This window comes from Manacus candei, unplaced genomic scaffold (genome assembly GCF_025592945.1).
Source record: "Manacus candei isolate 608988 ecotype Guabito, Panama unplaced genomic scaffold, ASM2559294v1 h1tg000069l, whole genome shotgun sequence".
Classification (NCBI taxonomy): domain Eukaryota; kingdom Metazoa; phylum Chordata; class Aves; order Passeriformes; family Pipridae; genus Manacus; species Manacus candei.
In genome coordinates, this window is record NW_026138117.1 from 6,657,819 (window position 1) to 6,677,809 (window position 19,991).

Genomic DNA, 19,991 nt, shown 5'->3' on the forward strand with positions numbered 1-19,991 from the left:
GATACCGCGGCTGGAAATTCCCCGGCGGCAGCGGCTCCGCGCCCCGGTCCGTGGCTGCTCGGGGGCCATCCTTGGCGCGGCCCCGCCCCGGGGCGCTCCCCCCGCCGGCCAGGGGCGCCCGCGCCTCCCCATCCCCAGTTCTTCAAGTGCTCGCCAGTACTTTCCGTGGGCGTTCCCGCTCCCAGCGGGGCAGCTTCCCCGGGAGTGCCGGGTCTCACGCGGCTGGAAGGGGACCGTGAAGGGACAGAGGAGGTGGCAGGGCGCTCCTGCCGGGCAGGGCCCCCTTTGCCCCGCCCCGCGGTCCCGGAGTGGTCCTGCCGCAGAGGGGAAGGAGCCGCCCGGGCCGTCCCTACCCGTCCTTCCTGCGCTGGGGCGGGGAGCAGCGGCCCTCCCGCCGCGCGAGGGAGAACCCGGGGAGCTCCTCCCGCGCGATCCCGGCAGCGGCAGCGGCAGGAAGGGCAGGGCGAGGGCGGGGGCTGTGCCTGTGCCGGGGGGGCGGGCGGTTCGCGGGGGAGGGGCCGCCGCCGCCGCCGGGCGCAGCAGGCAGAGGGAAGGCAGGGAGCGGAGCTGCCGCCGTCGCTGCCCCTGCCGAGGGCCAGGGCCTTGGACGCGTCCGGCGAAGAGCGCAGGAGGAGGAGGAGGAACGGGAAGGGGGGGAGCCAGCCGGCCCCTCTCGGAGGACGCGGCCCGCATCCGCCCGGGGAAGGGCAGAGGGAAGCGGAGGGGGGAGCGAGCGGGCGCCACCGAGGAGACAAAGAAGCGGAGCCCGCCTGGGCTGGGAGCCTCCCCGCCACCGCCCGCCCCGCTCCGCTCCCCGCCGGCCGGCAGGAGGTGAGCGCGGCCTCGGGCGGGACGGGGATGGGGCCGGGGCGGGGGCCGGGGCCCGCCGCAAACTTGTGGCGGCCACGGGGGGCGACGCGGGGAAGGGACGCCGCGAGCGGGGGAGGGCGGGTGTCACCTGGGCGGCCGAGGCTCCGCGGCCACCTCGCGGACGGGGGGGCCGGTACCTGCCGGGGGCGTCACGGGGGGCCCGGAGCGGGAGGAGGTGTTTGTGTGCCACGTCCAGCTGCGGGGGGGGCTCGGGGGCGGCTCCTCCTCATCCTCCCGAGTTGCTGCTCCTGTGTGTGTGTGTGTGACAGCCGCTGCTTTGTGCCGCCCGCCGCTCGGCTGGGGGGCAGCGCCGGGCCGGGATACCCCCCCACCCCACCCCCTGTGGGACTCTGGAGAATGGAGACGGCGTATCCGGCGACCGCGGGGGCAGCGGCGGAGGAAGGCGGGCAGCGCCTCCCGGCCGGAGCGCGGCGCAACCGGAAAGTTTCCCGGGCGAGAGCGGGAGCGCCGCCGCCCCGCACGGGGACCGGCGGGCGGGCACCCTGGGCTGCGGCGGGGACACGGACTGGTTCTTTTTCCTTTCCGTCCCCGACTTGCGACTTTAGTAGCGCTGAGGCCGGGGGTGTTCTCGAGGAGCGCAGTGCGCTATGGCCCCGGTCGATGGCAGAAAGGATATGAAGGTAAAATTACACTTTGTAGGGTAAAATTACGCCTTTTGTACTGACTGTTCAGTGAAGCGCATCCCTGGGTGTTTTGGGAAGAAAATTACTGGAGTTAGTCCTGTTGTTTAATTAAAAATGCGCCCAGGCTAACAGCTACCCCTCTGTGGCAGGGTAGGCGCTGTGGCCCACCTCAGACCAGGTTGTCAGATCGGGATTCAGATTTGTAATTCAGGTCTGACCTGCGACTGGCTATTCGTGAGTGCCTCTCGGCCCTAGTTCCCATGTTAACATCACCCACGGTTGTTTTTTTGCAGTGAATGTGTCCCTCTGCGTGCGTCAGGGTTATTCCGTGAATTCCGTGCAGCGTTTAACTCGGATTTGCCTTGTTTTTGTTACACGAAGTGAAACCTTTTGTTACTTTAAAAGTTGAATGGTGACTTAACGTCGGGAAGAATTTAAAACGTTTCTAGCTTGAACAATGTTTCTTCTCCTTCCCGTGAAGCAATTTTTGTTTCTGAGGAACATACTGCTACTGTTCTAGACGCTCAACGTGGGAGAATTAGACTTGCTTTTATGAAACGCGGTAGTGGCCTTTGTAAAAACAAATTTTTATGGCCTAACCACGCGTGGTTTGTATCATCGGGAGTTTGGACTGGGAACTTAATATGGAGGAATTTGAAAGGGCTCACTGGGTAGGAGATTATGAAGAATTTCTGTTTGAAAGTACTTGTTTTACCACTGCTTTTTAGGAATCTGAAGCAGTCAGCACCATATAGATGATGTTAATGGCACTGTGTTTTAATTTTTAGGATTTTAACCTCTGAAGTAAAGTAATGTTGTTGCCTGATTTCACAACTCTGGAAATTGAAATCCTCTATCTCACCAATGTCAGTTTAAGGAGTTAAGCAGATCGCTTTGTCTTTGTAATTGACTTTCTTCTTACGACTTTGACAAAAGATGTCACTTTTGGGAACAGTGAATAAATGTAGCGATAGAAGACACCTGTACCACGAAGATCAAGGCTGTAATTAGCAAATATTTTTATATAGGCCATGAAACAGATACAGATTCACTATAATGTTAGCTCTTATTGCTGTTGTTCTGTCATTACAACATTAGCTATTGCATTTGCCTCCTACTTCTACCAGGTGACATTTCTGATTGCTGTTGTGATACAATGATACACAAACTCTTTTTTGCTATATTTTTCTGAAACCAACAGCAGGGTTAGTCCTTGATTGTCTGGATGATCCTTGTTATTACATCTTTACTACTGAATATATGATAAATTTAAAACTTCAACCTTTGGCTTCTTACCACAGTGGAAAGGGTATTTGTTATCTCCTCTTCCTCTCTTTTCTTTAGTTTCCTGGCTAGCAATCTGGAAGTGTAAGGAAAGTGTTTGTTCTCTTATGTGTCACCTCGCGTCTTCTATTAGCTAAAGAGAGAGGAGGTCAGTGACGTCTGCTTCTTTTCCAACCTTTGTTTCTTATGCCTTGTGTTGCTGTTGGTATGTTAATCCTTTGCAGCGCTCATGGCTTTCCTGTTATAGTAGAAACTATAACAGGAACGACTCAAAAAGTGATACCCAGAGAGCTTTGTTTGCTGGTTGTGGTCTTGAGCAGCAGTAAAACTACGTGGAGTATCTACATTTTTCATGCTCCTTGAGCATAAAAGCTGCTTCCAGACTCATGGAGACAGGTGCTGTATCAACTTACTTGCCGCAGGTTTGAAATTCAAACCAAGGCAACTTTGAATCCAAAGCGATTGTTCTAGAAAAATATTTTCTGTTTGTATCAAGAGACTGATGGTTTCTAAGACACGGGTATTCCCAACCCCCCATCCCCACTGTGTTTTGAGGAAGGAGGATTGCTGGTGTGGATTTGTTAGAGGTGTTCGAAGGAGTTTTTAGATAGCTGAAAACTGTGAAACCGGATGCTGCCCTGTTTTGGTTAGTTTAGTCAGACCGGGTGTAAGGTGCTGGGTGCTCATCTCTGGACACACTGCTCCCCCAAAGTAGGTCATCTGGTTGTGTTGAAGAGGCAGAGAGTTGAGGCACTCTGCAGGAGAGCTGCTTTCTGCTTCTAATGAAATAATAAACTTACAGGCAATATGCCTTTATTCGTGTATTTACTAGGTATACGGAAGTCTTGCAGAATAATAGTTTTGATGGAGTGAAAGTCAAGAATTCTTATTAGTTCCTGAAGTAGAACACCTTCAGAGAGAGCTGGGATGGTGTTTGTAATGTGGAAAATAGCATTGTGTCTTCCTCCTTAAGCACAGAAGTGAGGCCTGCACTAGTCATTTAACCTGTGCACCAACGTCCAGTCTTTTGAAAAAGCTAATACGTGAGATCCCGGTACATGTTTCGAAAAATTACTTTTCTGTTTGTTTTGCTTTGCAAACTTATGAATGTTGGTGCAGGAATCTTAGGCTTTTTTCAGTTTAAGCTAGTTCCAATTTAAATTTTTCTTGCAAATTAATCAGGCCCATTAGTTTTCTCATAGTAATGTAGTCATCAGTATCCTGCCAATTAAACCGTTACTCCGTTCGGTGGTGTGTAAAGTAATTCTTCCAAGTGTTAAGTTTGGTGTTTTTTGGTTTTTTTGGGTTTTATTTTGTTGTTTGTTTGGTTTGGTTTTTTGTTTTGGTTTTTGTTTGGTTGGTGTTTTTGTTTGTTTGGTTTCTGGTTGTTTTTTGTTTGTTTGTTTTGGGTTTGGTTTTTTTTCTTGGAATAATCTTTTTTTCCCCCATCATAAGGATTCTTAATTGTTTCATAAATGCTAATGACATGAGTAAATTGGAGGTGCATTGAAATATGAAATACATATTTTTATATTCCATTAAATATATGTGACACAACAAATTAATTTGTTTCTCACCGTTAATGAAGTGAGTTCATATTTTAAACCCAGCACAAATAATAATTTTGTGTGCAGTGAGGTGACCTGTCAGTATATGTTTTTAAGCTTTACTAGAGTATTGTAAATTTTAAGAATTCAGGTGCAGAGGAATAAATCTTGATTAGAGAATAGCAGCCTATTGCATTTTAAATTAATGCAGCTATGGACAAAACCCTGGTGTCAGTAAAGTTTTAGAAATACTCATGCTAAGAAAAACGTCTGTTACAGTGGAAGCTCAGGCATGCTGGTATAGCCAGTATTTGATCACAGTTGTAGAAACAAAGTAGAAAAAAGCTTAGGGGCTTTTTCGCTCTGTAGATTTGTTGTACTGGTTTTGGTCCTGACCTCATTAACAAGTATTAATACGGTGATATGTAACTGCTATTGATTATTCAGTGGAACAGACAGTGTGGTGAACATGCTGAGACTCTTGGCAGATCCCCGAATTCTCAAAAGTGTTACTTCTCTCTTACAGTCATGACAAAGTACAGATGCAAAATTAAATGCCATACAGGTGTGTTTTTAATCTAGACTGAAGAAACTTGATCCAGTTTTCCTCAACTCATCTAAGATAGTGTCTGCAGAGTACACACAACCATGGAAATAGACACGAAAACAGATAGTGAGATATACCACAGATAGAATATAGCTGAAAATTCATTAGACAAAAATTATATGTGTGGTATATTTACAAAATCAGGTAGTAACTTCGGCAATCTCCTTTTTTTTTTTAAATTAATGAAATGCAAACTTTATTTCAAAGAAGATTTTTAATTAAAAATTGGAGAAATATAGTTAGATAGTAACTCTTGACTGTTGTGTTTCAGCAGGTTGTGCCATTTGGATAGGTGGGGTGCTTGTTTCCTCTATCGCTTCAGAGATATCTGTTGTGTGGTGCTTGGAGGTGATGTGGATGGTGTTTGCTGTACCAGAGCTGTGCTGATTAACTGAGATGGATCAACTACTAAAAATAAATGAGCAGGCTCCAGTTTATTACTTATTTAGTAATAAACTAAAAACAGTTTTTAGACTTCTGAGACATTTGAAGTTTCTGCATTTTAGAAGTGGTACAGTATTTATAAGGGCCTTAGTAAAGAGAAGTGACAGGAGTGTGAAAGCAGGTACTGAAGTTTAGCAAGAAGATAGAGGCTGCAGACGCTCCTCCTGACACAGGGTCATGTCCTCTTACAGAGTGAGAAGCTGCTTTTAGCTGATTGCTGTCTCTTGGCTGTCTTTCCCTGCAAGTTAGACCGGATCAGCTCTGTGTAAATATGGAGGAGCCATCAGACCCTCTAGGAGAATGGGAGGAGGGTTTGCAAAAACAGGTGCTTTTTGCTCATGCTGGGGTGGGATTCTTGGTTCTGCTAGCAGAGCAGCATTTAAAAAATCTGTTTTATTTTTAAGAAAATAGAAGTAAGCTTTTGAAAAAAAAATTAGTTCATTTCTCTTTGGATTTAACTATATTGTCCTTATTTATATTATTTTCAAAAAATCATTGAACAGCATCTAAAGGGGAGCCATGAGGATGGTGAAGGGTCTGGAGGGGAAGCCTTTTGAGGAGCGACTGAGGTCACTTGGTTTGTGACCAAGTTTGTGACAGCCTGGAGAAGAGAAGATTGAGGGGAGACCTCATTGCGGTCTTCAACATCTTCATGAGGGGAAATGGAGTCCCCCTGGTCATGTGACCAGTGACAGGCCTCAAGGAAACAGCAGGAAGCTGAGTCAGGGGAGGTTTATGTTAGATGTCAGGAAAAAGATTCTTCACCCAGAGGGTGGTTCAGGAACAGGCTCCCCAGGGAAGTGGTCACAGCACCAAGCTTGTCTTAGTTCAAGTAGTGTTTGGACAACACTCTCAGGTACATGGTGTGATTCTTGGAGTATCCTGCATAGGACTTGATGATCCTTGTGGGTCCTTTCCAACTCAGCATATTCTGTGACTCTGTGACTGTTTTAGAACCTTTTCTTCAAAATAAGATTAGACCTTTGCAGAGTGGGAAGGTTTAGAAAGGAGTGGTGGTGTTCTTTAAGCATACAAACTATAAATGAAACATACTGGGATTTTCTAACTCATCCTGCCTGAAATAATTCTTTTTGTATACCAATTAAGTTAACTATATAGTAAAATAAAGTAATTCATGAGTGGTCCCTTGTATTGGGTCTGGCTGAGCCAGAGTTCATTTCCAAATAGTAGCCCTCACAGTGCTGTGCTTTGCATTGGTGGCTAGCAGGGTGTTGATAACACACCAGTGTTTTGGCTGCTACTGAGCACAGCATCAGTGCTGTAACGTTCCTTCCCCAACTGAGGGCAAGATCCTGGGAGGGGACCCAAGTAGGCCAGCAGACCCAAACTGACCAAAGGGATATTCCATACCATATGATGTCAGCTCAGGTATAAAAGCTAAGTCAAGGAGCAGGAAGGCAGGCATTCCTTGTCTCCTTGGCTGCCTGCTGAGGAACCATCACCCATGCTGAAGCCCTGCTTCTTGGGAGTAGCCGACCATCGCTGCTGATGGGAAGTAGATAATAAACCCTGCTATCTTTCACTTTGCTTTTGCACACACAAGCTTTTGCTGTAGTAAACTGCCTTATCCCAACTACAAGTTGTTTTCCATCTTACTCTCTTCCCTGTCTGGGTGGGAAGGGGAGAGATAGAGCAACTGGGTGGGCACCTGGCATCCAGCCAAGGTCAACCCACCACATCCCTTCACAGTTTTAGGAGAGAACAGGAACACTAAATCCTGTTAAAACTTACTCTGTATGTGGAGAGTAAAACTGGTGTATTACTCTGAATTTTTTAGGGCATTCTGGGCTAATAAAACATTTCAAGGAACAGCAATAAATTAAGCCTCCTGTTTAGCAAACCCTGGCACCAATACCAGAGGAGGGGAGTCCCAAGCATCGATCGTACTGACCTCTTGGTTTTAATGCAATAGGAACATGCTCAGGGTACCTTGGCTGTGAGGTTTTTCCTTCCTGTTCTTACAGTAGCAGTGTATCCATCGCACTTGTTTTCTCCCACATCTGTTGTGTGTTGGACTTGGCTCCCAGTGCCATCCTGGGCTACCGCTGTTCCAAGGGAGCTGAATTCTTGGTTGACATCCTAATGATGTTTCAGATGAAGACAAGGAAAGTATTTTTCAACCTTTTAATGCCGAATGAGAGATATGTGGCTCTATGATATGCTCTCGGGCTGAATTTTGATAGCTGTCATGACAACAAACGACACGTTCATTTCCCTGAATCGATGGTGTCCCTCCAGACACACACAGAGTGTTATCAAATTTGACAGGTCTTGAATGATGACTTGTCAAGGATTCTGGATTCCACCACAGAAGACCTGGGCTGCTGCAAATGCATGCTGCCACCTGTCTTAGCAAAACTTAATGCAGACTTTTTCTGGGGTTTGAGTTCGGGGTTTTTTTCATTTTGTTTTTACAAGTATCCTTTGGGTTTTCATTTTAAGTACATTTAGTGTTGGTTGAAAATTTAATTGATAATTTTAGATTGAAAAATTGTTTGCCAAATGGTAGCAATAAAAAGAAAAGGTAGTTGGACTTTGTCTGGTCACTTAAAGATGTATATGTTTTAGATGCTTTCAGTGTTTTTACAAAAAAATTCAGCAAAACCAGAAGGATAGGTTTTGAGCATTTTTTAGGTTGAAAGCAAGCCCTTTATTCACTTGATTTTTTTTTTTCATTTCGTTTTAGCACTATCAGTCAGTGATGATACAAACACCCCATGGTAGTTCAGCTGTGGAGTGCAGGGACAGGAGCTGACACCTGTGTAATTGGGCTGTGAACAGGGGCAATGAGTGGCAGATGGTTTCTTCAGTTTCTTTATAACCTCGACTGTTGTAACTTTAAAAATAAACAGTCTTAGTTGGCCAGCTGTTTCTGGTTTAACTAGACTGAATAAGTCCTGCAAAGTTGGGCAAAAACCTGTATATACTGATTTTTGCATGTTTTGTACTGGACTATTATGCTATATTGTGGTCTGTCAATATCTAGTGCTTTGGTAACTGACACAAATGATCTGCAAAGAACAGTTTTTCATGACTGGTGTTGTATTTATTTATAGTTGTGAATTACTTTTGTTAACAATACTGTCTGGCTATACCTGTAACATAAGTGAATTAAAAATTCATACCATTTAGGTACTGGAAAAAACATACAATGTTTGTATCTTTAATTAGTCCGTCCTACCAGAACTTGAAATCCTGTGGATGTGGCAACTTTAGAAATGTAAGCTAAGAAGTATTTTTTAAAGTCCCTGCTATTTTTACAGCTTTGTGGGTTTAATTAAGAATGTTTTTGTTTGAATTGTAAAAGAGGTTGGCTACGGTACATCTTGCTTAAGTGTGCTTTCCTTTAATCATTGCATGTTGAATACAAAAATATGTAGGTTGCATTTATAGGTATAAAGATGTGTATTTTTACCTCAAAAAGGAGTGTAAGCCATTTAGAGTATAAACATACTGAGCTTCACCTTTTCTGTCTTTCAGAGAAAAGATTAAAAGGGGTATTGATGATCAATCTTCTTCCTTTACGTTTTCAGGTCTGTAGGCAGTCTTACTGCTAGTGCTGCAGGGATAATATAGAAATAATTATATTGTGGACTATTCATAAATTCACACTGTTTTGAATTCCATTTAATTCCGCTAGAGAAAGAAATTAATGCTAATATCCCAAATAATTAATGCTATAATAAAGAATCTGCCTTCCACTTGGCACTAAATGACTTATGTTCCATTACATCAAAAGATTTAAATCATTTTGAGCATTCAATATTAAAATTTTAGTTCATGAATATTAGAAATTTAATCAGATATCTCAGTAAGAACTGGGTGGATTGTATTGGGTTTAAACGCTGGCAATAACAAAGCTCGTGTTTAGCAGAAGTATCAAAATATGACACATCATTTTTATGAGCTTTGAGGGTCTTAAGGGATGCATGGGGAATCATAATGAACTGAAATGTTATAGACTTCCTATGGCACAAAACTGTTAAACTCTGTGTAATGTTGTTACTGTGTCAATGTGTGTCTTCCTCTGCTAGTCCTGTCTTGTAATACTCTTGGTTGTATTCCTTAAGGATATTTTCCTGTTTTGCTGACAGGAGATCCTGGATGTTTATTTTATTCAGATATTCCTTTCTCCTCTCTGCAATGTGAGGAAGATAGAATGTCATAGCTTTGCCAAAATTTCATTCTTTGTTTTGTATCCCAGCTTTTCCCAGTGTTGCTGTGGCCCTGTCGAAATGCAAGCACGTGCTTAGTACAGCTAGTGTTCCTATCAGAGTGGATGTCTTATTTATAAAACATGAAGTTCAGCCCTAAATACATCTTTTCCAAGACAAGAACCACAGGTACTTTGGAGATCAACTCTTTTAGTTACACATTCTTTACTTGTCACGACATGTATATAGAATTATATGTTGAATTTCTGCTGTACTGACTCAAAACCAGCTTATTTTTAGGGACAGACTTTGTGTCTGTCCATTGTGTATTACACTACTCTGTTGGCAGTCCCATAAAGTCCGTGGGACTGCTAATAGTTTAGCATTGTTTAATGAATGATAATACTGAGATGTTACAGAACAGGATTGGATTCGGCAGTGCTTGATATAATGCCTGCTAAGTTGATGGGAAAAGAGGTTAGTCCCTCATGGAGAAAACAAGGAATTATTTAATTTGGTGCTTAATTTTAAAATGTGAAAACCTAGAATTTAAAACAGAAAACCAAATTTTATGAAAAAAAGGAAAAACTAAAATGCAATGCAAGAAAATCCCTTAAATGCATTGAGGGTTATAGTACCTGTTTTGGAGGAACCAAGGTTTGAAGGTAAGTATATCAATGCAGATCATAGAAATTAACAATTTTTAAAACTCTTTACCCCCCATGTTTTAACTATAATAGATTGTTTAATGGTGCAGCTAGACCTAGTTTCAATATTCTGTGATAAAAGTCTTTGCTTACCCTTGTGATTTGACTGTTCTGTTCTTTGAATTATTTTATTTTTTGCTTCTTTCCGGGTGGATAATTTTAGTGGTTAAGTAGTTGGTCATTTGGATTCCTTTGAGTTAATATAAGTGATGTACTTGTGGTTAAAAGAAGATACCATACATAACTGCAATCTGAATTAATGGCCATTGACTTACTCTTCTGCAGCAATGGCATACATACCATTACTGAGCGTACATAGCATTAGAAGAAGCTTAGTCTTTAGTACATTATGCTATGCTTGCTAAGCAGGTAGTAAAATTTCAAATGCTTTGTTCTTCAAAAATAGCAATTCTGAATCTGATGTCAGTGAGTCATAAATGCAGGTGAGTCAAAGTAGAGAGCACCTTTTGCTATATGATAAAGTCACTTCAGTGGCAGAAAAACCTGGGAGGAGTCTCTTTTTCTCTAGACCATAGATCAACAAGATAATCATCAGTTAACTGCCCTGCTGTGTCTGCCTAGGCAGTGCTGACAGAGGAGAGCAGTGACCTCCTGCAGTCACCCCCCAGATGAGCTCTGCCTGCCTGCTGCCCACCTGCTGCCACCAAGGGCCTGACTGGAGCCCTTGGCTCGTGTTTCTGTCCCATTTTCTTGCCACTGGTATTTTGTACTTGAGGGGTGTGCCTAGCTAGCAAGATGCCATGCCTAGTGTTAAGCAGCTGGATTTCAATGGATTGTTTAAATTGCTGATGCTGTCCTTCTAAAATTGTGATGCCTACTAGATGCAAGAAAACCCCAACAAACACAATCCCAAAAAACCCAACAACAATCAAAACTCCAAACCCCAGTAAGAATACTTGCACCTGGTATCAATATAATTCACAATTTTGGTGGTTGTGTAAATGCACCTTTAGATTTTATTATACAGAGTCTATAAATACTTAATCTTTATTCAAGAAAACCTTTGATTTAGTTGGTGCATACCTTGATTGTTGTGCTTTCTAAACTGATGGTGATCACCTCTGTTTCGGCTTTGTTAATCTTCTCCCTTGTCCTTTTCCATGTGCAGTATTTTGTAGATAGTCAGGACACAACTTGATTGTGAGTGGACATGCTTTTGCGTTGGCTGTAACCTATTCATATGGCAGAAATATTTCTGCAAAGAAAGTAAAATACATAAAACTAGAAAAAACTGTATCCTGTCTAATGTGACACAATTTTTGTATAATTGTTTTTAACTTTCTTCTTCCATGAATATGTTCTAGAATGGTATTAAGGTATTGGGGCAGGCTCCCTCATGTTTCACTCAATAAATGCCTTTCCTTAAATAAAAAAAAATGCTTTTACATTGAGAAATGTAAAGAATGAATGTTTAGCATTGTTTTTGTATCATTTTCAGTGCAGTTGTTTTAAAATACTGTAAATTTATGGAAGGCTAAAATAAATGTGTGTAACTGTCTTGTGGAGAAATCTGTACATTCCTGCAGCTTCTGTGTGTGACTGATCATCGTATGTTGTCTTACACTCTGCTCTAATACCTCTTTCAAAGCATTCGAATCTGCCTCCTTACTCCCATCCCCCTTCAGCTCTCTTTGCAGTACCAGAGGGCACTGGTCATTGCCTCAGAGATACATGTCTTCTGGTTAATGCACTCTTTCCAAGCAGTGCAGGGGCTGTCAGGTAGCTGAATGGCATCCAGCTGCTGTGTTATGAAGCCCTTTGTCTAACGATCTGCTATTAAAGTTCCCGTGGAGGCTATTACTCATGTATTCTTCATGCTGGAAGAGTCTTTCCATTAAATTAACAGCTGTGAATAGGATTTGGATGGAGGTATTTTTTCGTTATTGTTTTTTTGACTCACTATTCTAAACATGTAGTTGCACAGAAATAGGGTTGTCTGTTTGCTTGTATCTGTTCAGAGTAAGTACAGGGTGCCTTACAGGTTATTCTGTTGAATATCATGTTCTCATTTTCTACCTTCACATGTATATGCCTGCAACCTGGTATTTGAGAAATCTTAATTTTGAACTTAAAATACTTAATTGAACTGAATTTATGAATACTACTGTGGTCCAAATTGAGGTAGGATTTACCAGTTGAACTGGCTTTGGACTAAGATGAATTATATGAAATTAACACTGTACTTTTCTTCACTATGCAACATCCTCCTGCTTGTCCACCCTTCTGTGTGGGAGAGCTGCTGTAGCGAGAACTGTGTGATGAGGTTCAGCACTGGATCCCAGTGTGATAGAGTGTTGGGGGAATAGCAGTAGCAATATTATTTAGGTTTTTCTGTTTTCCGATAGCTGGATAGAATCTTTTTTGTAATATTTCTCCAGAACATTGCTGTTATGAAAAGTCTTTGTTCTTCTGTACTGAGGTGTAGCCTGGGGTTTTCAGCTTGTAGATGTACCGTAATATACTTACTGACAGTTGCTGATTTTGGGGCTTTTGTATGCATCACCAATCTGAAACTTTTACAGTTTTAGGGGTAGGTAAAGGAAAGGGAGTGGGAAAGTAGAAGTCTTGAGTTTAGGGAGAATTAGGCAACAGATCATGATTTATAGTTCGTAGTCTTAAATGTACATTTTAAAAAAAGTTTCATTTTGGGCATACTTCCAAGATTGTTTTTTAAAGTCATTTTTTGTGCATATCAGCTTTTGCTGCAAAGTGGGCATAATGCAGATTGCTGAGTCATTGACCCTTATAACCAACAATTTATGGATCTTTAGCTTTAGCTTCCTACCAAGAAGCAGTAGAAAAGTGATTTTTATATGAAATCACTAGGTGAATAAACTTGTTCACGAAGGAAGAGCTTTAATTTTTCTCTGGTATGTCTAATTTTTTATCATTATGTATGGACTTACAGAATGTGCTTGGCTGAGATTGATCATTGGTGTGTGAAATGACCAAATTATAACAATGGAGAGTTTTCTGAGGTGGGTAATATATTTTCATATGTAGCTTCCAGCGATGAGTTTAATACGCTGAAGGCCACACTTTCAATGCTTCTGTTATTGAAATGTAGTGCTCTGATCGTTTTTCTGCTGAACTTCAATTTAGAGCTTCATCTGGAAAACATCCAAGCATCAAAGCAAAATAATAAGAATTTTCTTGTAATGCAGGAAGATCTTTAAGTATAGAATTAAAATATGCATCCAGAGCTTGAAAAAGTGCACAGAACACCTTAAAGGCTAAATCTGTAAGTTAGAAAGGAAAAGAGATTTACTGGCGTGTACATTGATGTTGTAATAGTTTGCTAACTTTGGGTACAAGAGGTAAACTTTTGCACTCTTCCTGTTTATAGCTTCATTTCCCATCTTGAATCTTTTGGCTTTGCTTTAGCTAAAGGATTGTTACCATTTTACTGATAGATCCTCAAGGAGTATAATACTACTTGCAGAGGCCTGAATTGGTCCTCTGCTCCACTTCAAAGCCACCAGGTGAACTCTTCCAAATATTTAATCAACTGAGTTATGATACTCAAGCCACTTATGAATATGTTTAGTTAACTTTTCTGAGGTTTGGATTTAGGACTTTGTCAAGAAAAGCACATATGTGAAAAAAAAGGTATGATTAAAAGAAGTTTATGCACAGTTGAGAATCAGTTCTGGCTCCTTGGCATTTTAGGTATGACAGTGTAAGGACTGCTTTTCTAGATGCTGTTGTCTATCTAGAATAGTTTTTTTGCTAGTGTAGTAGTAGCTGTGGGAGGACAGTAGAGTGCATGTGGCTTTAATAGCATCTTTTCTGGTTTTTGCACCTACAATTAAGGATAGTGTAAAAGTTGAATTTCAAACTGATTTTATTGAAAGAATAATGAAAGAAATTTCATCTATATTACCCAGGAACACCTCCATATATCATGCTGAAGTAATTATCTTTTTTAGGCTTCCCATGTCAGATTTTCCTTCCTTTGCAGTAGGTCTGAACCTGTCAAACACACATTTGGGTAGTTCTTGAATTGTTCTGGCAGCATCAGCACGTGGTTTCAGTGCAATCTGCAAAATATATAGGAAGTTCTGTAAAGTGTAGACTTTCTAGGGCTTTTATTTGGCTTTATTCTGCCTTCCCATGAATATTAAAATGTTCAGGAAATTTAGCATACTTTATTTGTCTCCTAGGCACAGTAAATTTTAACTGTAGCATGTGGAAGCTGTGTTTGATCCTACCCGCAAGCTCAGTCAGTATACCTGAAAAACCTGGTTCCTGGCTGCGGGGGGGAAGGGGAAGAGATCTGCTCGTCAACTTAAATCTTAGCAGACATGGGGATTTCCTCCACCTCTTGTATTACAGAGGACTCTTCTGCTTGCTTTAATTTCTCCACTGTCTTTTCAGCTCAGCCCACACATTTTTCTCGCTTTTCTAGGAATAGCTTCCCTAGATGGCAACACCAGCGGCTGACAGCTCTGTGCTTGTTACGCCTGGGGAAAAAACCCTGGCTTTCTCAAAGCCCACTGCCTCTAGCAGCAATGAGCAGATACACTGTCATCGTTAGGAGATGTGAGTGGCAGGTATGTGGTAGTCTTGTCTCTGCATGGCTGAAACACTCATCAGCTGGAGCAGCTGAATGGATCCTGGTCTTGGATGAACATGATTTATTAGTGTAGTGGAACAGTGTTTGTGCTATGTGACGTATCCTAGTTGATGCTGCCATGAATTGTTTTAGGTGCTTGCAAGTATTCTCTCTCAGTTAGGGTGGAAATGCTCTTGATTTTCTTCCTTATACATAGAAATTTTGCAGAAGGTCTGGATTGCAGAAGATCTGGTTGCAGAATCCTCTGTACTTCCTTGCCATCTTTTCCAAGTCACAACCCCATTCTGGATGAATGGTGTATGTACACTGTCTCCTAAACAAATTTCGCTATGGAATATGCACATGTGAAGTTTGTTAGAGACTATAGGATCCACCCCTCTTGAGTAAAATTATTTTCCTGATTTCTGTGTGTGTTTAAAAACACAGTATCATGCGCAAAGCAGGTCTTCTCAACATTTACTACTTGCTGTTAGTTTTCATCCTAGGGGTAAGAAGGTGTGTGTTAAGATAACTTAGTTTCAAGAGGCGATATGAGGTTAAAAGACAATAAGGTAAAGCTGAGTGTACCAGCAAAAAAGGTAAATGTCTCTCTGTATCTAAGTCAGAAAATAACACGATCTGGGGTTCCATCATTGAAAGAAAAAAGAAAGGAGGAAATTCATTCTGGTTATGTAATGTTGTTTGATTTCAGTTTGCTAATCTGAGTTTTCTGTCTTAGAAAAGAAAGATCATTTTATCTCAGATTGCAAATAGTGGAAAATAGACATCTTTGGAAAGTAAAAACTATCATAGAAGGATGAATTAGTTGCTTTCTACCTACAGCACAGGACTCACTCATTTTGGCAACAGCAAGATGTTTAGTTCAGCTCTGCCAATTTTTTTTGAAATTTCACTCTAATTTACTGAGCTTAGAGAGACCGTGATTATTTTAACCAGCAGGAGAGCCTTATTTCTTTTTCAGGTTTAAAAGAAATCTGTTTGCTAATTCCTCTGTTATTTTTTTGAATGTTACTTCATCATGTGCACCATTAAATTTTGTATGCAGGAATGGGAATAAGTAATTATTTCTTCTTCGGTTGGTTCACACTGGAATAGCCATAAAACTCTTGATCCTGATTCTTTGCTGTTTTGCAGCTTGTAAATCATGCACTTTGTGCTCCAAGTGCAACGTGTTTGTAAAATTCTACTATTGATGTTGATGTATCATTTCTACTTCAGTCTCACTTAAGGCAAGTGTAAATAACTTTACAGAGTTGCAAAACAGAAGGGAAATAAGCCTGCACAAGCAAATGCATCAGATTTATTTTCTGGGGCAAATGAAGAGGTTCTTTGAAGCCTGATCAAAGCCCAGGCTCTCCAGTTGTGCGCAGTATAAAGCTAGTGGTGTTTGAGGAGAATTTGTTAGCTTCAGGAGTTTTGGGTTTGTTTTGTTTTTCTTTATTTTTTATTAGGGCTTTATATCTCTGGAACCCATATTCAACATATTTCTGGAAATGACAAGTGTACTGCCATATGGTATGCCAGATTTCAAGCCACTCTGAGGTGCATGTGTGAATTTTAGAGTGCCTGGAAGAAATGAATGAAAACCACATTCTCAATTTTATCTATTGCCGAGCTCTGTAGGCAGAGGAGGGGGGAGGCTTTGAAGTACATTCTGCTGGAGGGATTGTGTGCTTACTTCTGAGCCACCATCCTAATGCAGCAAGGTGTAGGTGTAATTTATGTTTCAAAATATGCACTAATTTCAGCTGGACTGTCAGTTTATTCTGGGAGATGATAAGAAATTCATGGCTAGGCTTCGCGAATGAAGATTTGGGAAGGGCTCTACCCACATTTGTTACAAGCGCGATTAGGGCAGAGCGACGCTCAGGACATCCACTATCTGCAGTATCAAGCATGGTTCTGATTATCAAGCACGGTTCTGATGTTCCAGCACCTTTCACCTGCCGTTTCAACCCTTGCCCGTTGCTACAGGGCTTTACAAATGTGGGTAAAACCTTCGAGCCTGCTCAGTGGATTTGTTAGGTGAGACACAGTATGTGCAGAACTGGACCCACCCTTTAATCTTAAGGTTCATCTGCCAGGACCAAGCAAGCTTGGATGGTGGCAGCGAGGTCCTCGGGACGTAGGTTTAATTAGAGTATCCTTTGGTAAGAAATACTGAGCATCCTTTTGCTACTGGCAACTGTTATCATTTTCAATTCTTCATTTCCAACCCTTTTTGTGCCTAAACCTCTCTTTCAGACTAATACCTGAACTTAATTCTTACGTATTGTTTAACTGGTTTTTTATATGTATGCTGTGTCTCCTTAAAAGGTTCTGTATTGATTGTACTTCGAGTAGATTTCTTAAGCTTTTGTTGGTTAGTAAAAGCTGAGGAAGCATTACTGAAGGTATTTGTACCAGGGTTATTTTTAATCCTGGAGACTTTATGAAAACTTTTTAAATGCAGAAAAGATATTTGGGGAAATTGTGTCAGGTTTTAGTTAGAAAAAGCATCTCCTCCTTGCAGAGGGCAAACTAATAAGGTAGTTCCTTATTACTATCAGTTGTGTTCATGTAAGCTTACACAAATTCTGTGAATTTTCTCCAGAATCAAAGACAATTAATTTTGAAATTTTCTTTACATAGAAGGAGGGGGGGAACCTACTTGTGAGGTAATTTGAATGATTAGTATTTTGCCACAGTATTTGCTTTGCTGGTAGAATTTGTTAAAATTAATTCTGTCTTCCTGTAGCAATAAGAGAGTGTTCACAGGGGAAATCATATTACTCTACTAAATCCTTTCCCCAGTTTTTTCTTTTAAAAAGTGTTGTACCTGGATACAGTAATTGTTCATAACCACTTCCAACCCACAGCCTTTATGCTCTTGTATGAAACCCCAAGGCTTTTGATAAGATTCTGAGTTTCTTCCTTGTTAGATCATCTCCATGGTTCAATTTAACTTGCTATGTGCCAGTTAATTGCCATTTCTGACCTTGAATGAAAGCATATGTTGTGTACTCCACTTGTAACAAAAATGTGATGGCGAAGGAGTGTCTTCAGTGATGTAAAGCAGCAGTTTTTACATGTGTTTATAATTACCAACATTTCTGATGTTCTCACATAACCTTCTGGTGGAAAAATGTTTTCATTCTTGCTGGAAAATACTGATACATTAGGTCTGTGTTAACTGATTAATTAGTTTGACAAGGATGAATCTTCTTGTGAGAGTCAAGGAGCAGGAACTCTGGTTCTTGCAGGTGGCAGGCAGGAGGGCCAGGAGCTGCACTTGGGATCTGTGTGTGTGCCACCCTGCTCCAGGCCATGGGGCAGCTCTTTGGTGAAAGGACGTGGTCAGCGGCATGAATGGATACAGGATGGGAGCTTTGTGATGCTGATAGCATGTCCTTTTGTGGGGGACAGTGGGCAGCTGTTGGAAAATTCATGGAGTTTTGAAGGAGGTGAAAACTATATCCTTTCTTTCTGAATGTTAGTTTTGGGTTTTTTTCTTGGTGCGTGAAATATTTCCAAATGACCTTATTCTTTCTGAGACAAAGGATTCTTTCAAAATAATGTCAGCAAACTTTTTTTATACAAAACCTCAGTTCATATATGTATTCCACTTTAAGAGTTCCGGAGTATAAATAAAACACTCCACAATAATAATAAGTCATTGTTCTTTGCTTTTGAAATTCGGTAACACTGTATGTAACATTAAGCATGTATTCAGTGTAATGTTTATTCGAGATCAGGAATTTGGCACTTCTGAAATGCCATTTCTGTGTGTTTTGGTAGGAATAAAAGAAAAAGACATTTTAGGGTTTTTAGCTTTACCTGCTTTACACGGAAAACAATCTCAAAGCATAAGGTTCTTTGTCAGAATGGTAATACACTTCTCAAATTGCCATCCATATAGAAACTGATTTTGAAATGGTTTAAGAGGAGTATTACTACACTTTATTTATTAGTCCTCTTTCTTCATACATTTGTTAGGAATCTCTTCTTCCACTTTTTCTAGAAATCCTATGTATATTCATATAAAGAAACCTAAATAAGAGACAGTCACAAAATGGAACACATAGCGAGCCATTTGAAAAATCCCTGTATGCTAAACCTTTTCATCGTGTATCTCTGACTTGGATCTAAATTAGCAACAAACATTTCCCCAGTTCTTCCCTTATGAAAGACTGGCTCTAATTCATTAGTATTTTATCTTTCAGGATTACAGTTTAAGCTGTCAAAGGCAAAACCCTAGCTAAAACCTGAGATCTTCTAGTGTAAAACTCAATGTAGATGGACTGTGTTTCCTTTATTGCGTATAAATTTTCTTGAATGTATTATCTCTGAAATTTCAGTGTATCAAAAGCAATGTCTGCACCAAAGCTATTACTACCTAACCCTTATTTTCTGTCAAATTGTTCTGAATACTGTAATAATTGATGGTTGTTTGTCATCAGCTTGAGAAAACTAAACTCTGCATAGCTCTTCTGTGTGTATTTTTCCTTCCCTGTCTGTGCAGGGAATTGCTAATTGCTTAAAAACTTTCTGCATCGGTTTCAATTTTGTTAGTTTTATGTTTCAGCTGTTCTTGTCCTGCTTCTTTCTCTGCTTTTGACTGCTCAACCTTCTCATGTGAGTTGTCACACCAGTCTCCCAATCTGTATTGTACACAAGGCATGGAGTCTTTGCCAGACCCTTTCTAAAAGACTACATCTGCTATCCAAGCTCTCGCTTTGAAGACACCAGCAAGGAGTAATGTGGCAGATCCCTCTGAAATGAAATTAAGTTGTGATTGCATGTCCATCAAAGCTTTAAGCTAGATATTGCAGGTAATGACACTAATGAAGATGTGATAGCATGGTCTAGCAATCAAAATATATCCCTGGTAGATTCGTACTCTCATTTACATGTTGGTTTGGAGAAGCTCTGTAGACCTGAAGCAGAACTCTTGCTGCCCTTAGGCCATCAATTTACACATACTTCTCGTTCTGCAGGTTTTCTTTGAAATGATAGATGCATGTGGTTGGATTTTTTTGTTTTGGGTTGGTTCTTTTTTAGTGAAGAATTGTTTCATAACATTTGGTGGTAATTAGCCTGACTCAGTCATTGGAGCTGTGGGGGAAATCCTGCCCTG

The 19,991-nt window shown here is 41.2% G+C and overlaps 2 protein-coding genes across 3 annotated transcripts in view; one reads left to right on the forward strand and one right to left on the reverse strand.

Moving 5' to 3' along the window:
- FHL2 (four and a half LIM domains 2) overlaps nt 1-14,824 on the reverse strand; it is a 159,314-nt gene extending 144,490 nt beyond the window's left edge. Inside the window, exon 1 of the mRNA XM_051806872.1 lies at nt 12,200-14,824. Within this exon, the coding sequence (XP_051662832.1) occupies nt 12,200-12,300 (101 nt within the window). The 5' untranslated portion in view covers nt 12,301-14,824. The remainder of the gene's footprint in view (nt 1-12,199) is intronic.
- The window catches only part of NCK2 (NCK adaptor protein 2), an 85,353-nt gene continuing 65,879 nt past the window's right edge, over nt 518-19,991 (forward strand). For both annotated transcript variants that reach the window (XM_051806885.1, XM_051806886.1), the window contains exon 1: nt 518-831. The gene's annotated coding sequence lies outside the window, so the exon portion shown is untranslated. The remainder of the gene's footprint in view (nt 832-19,991) is intronic.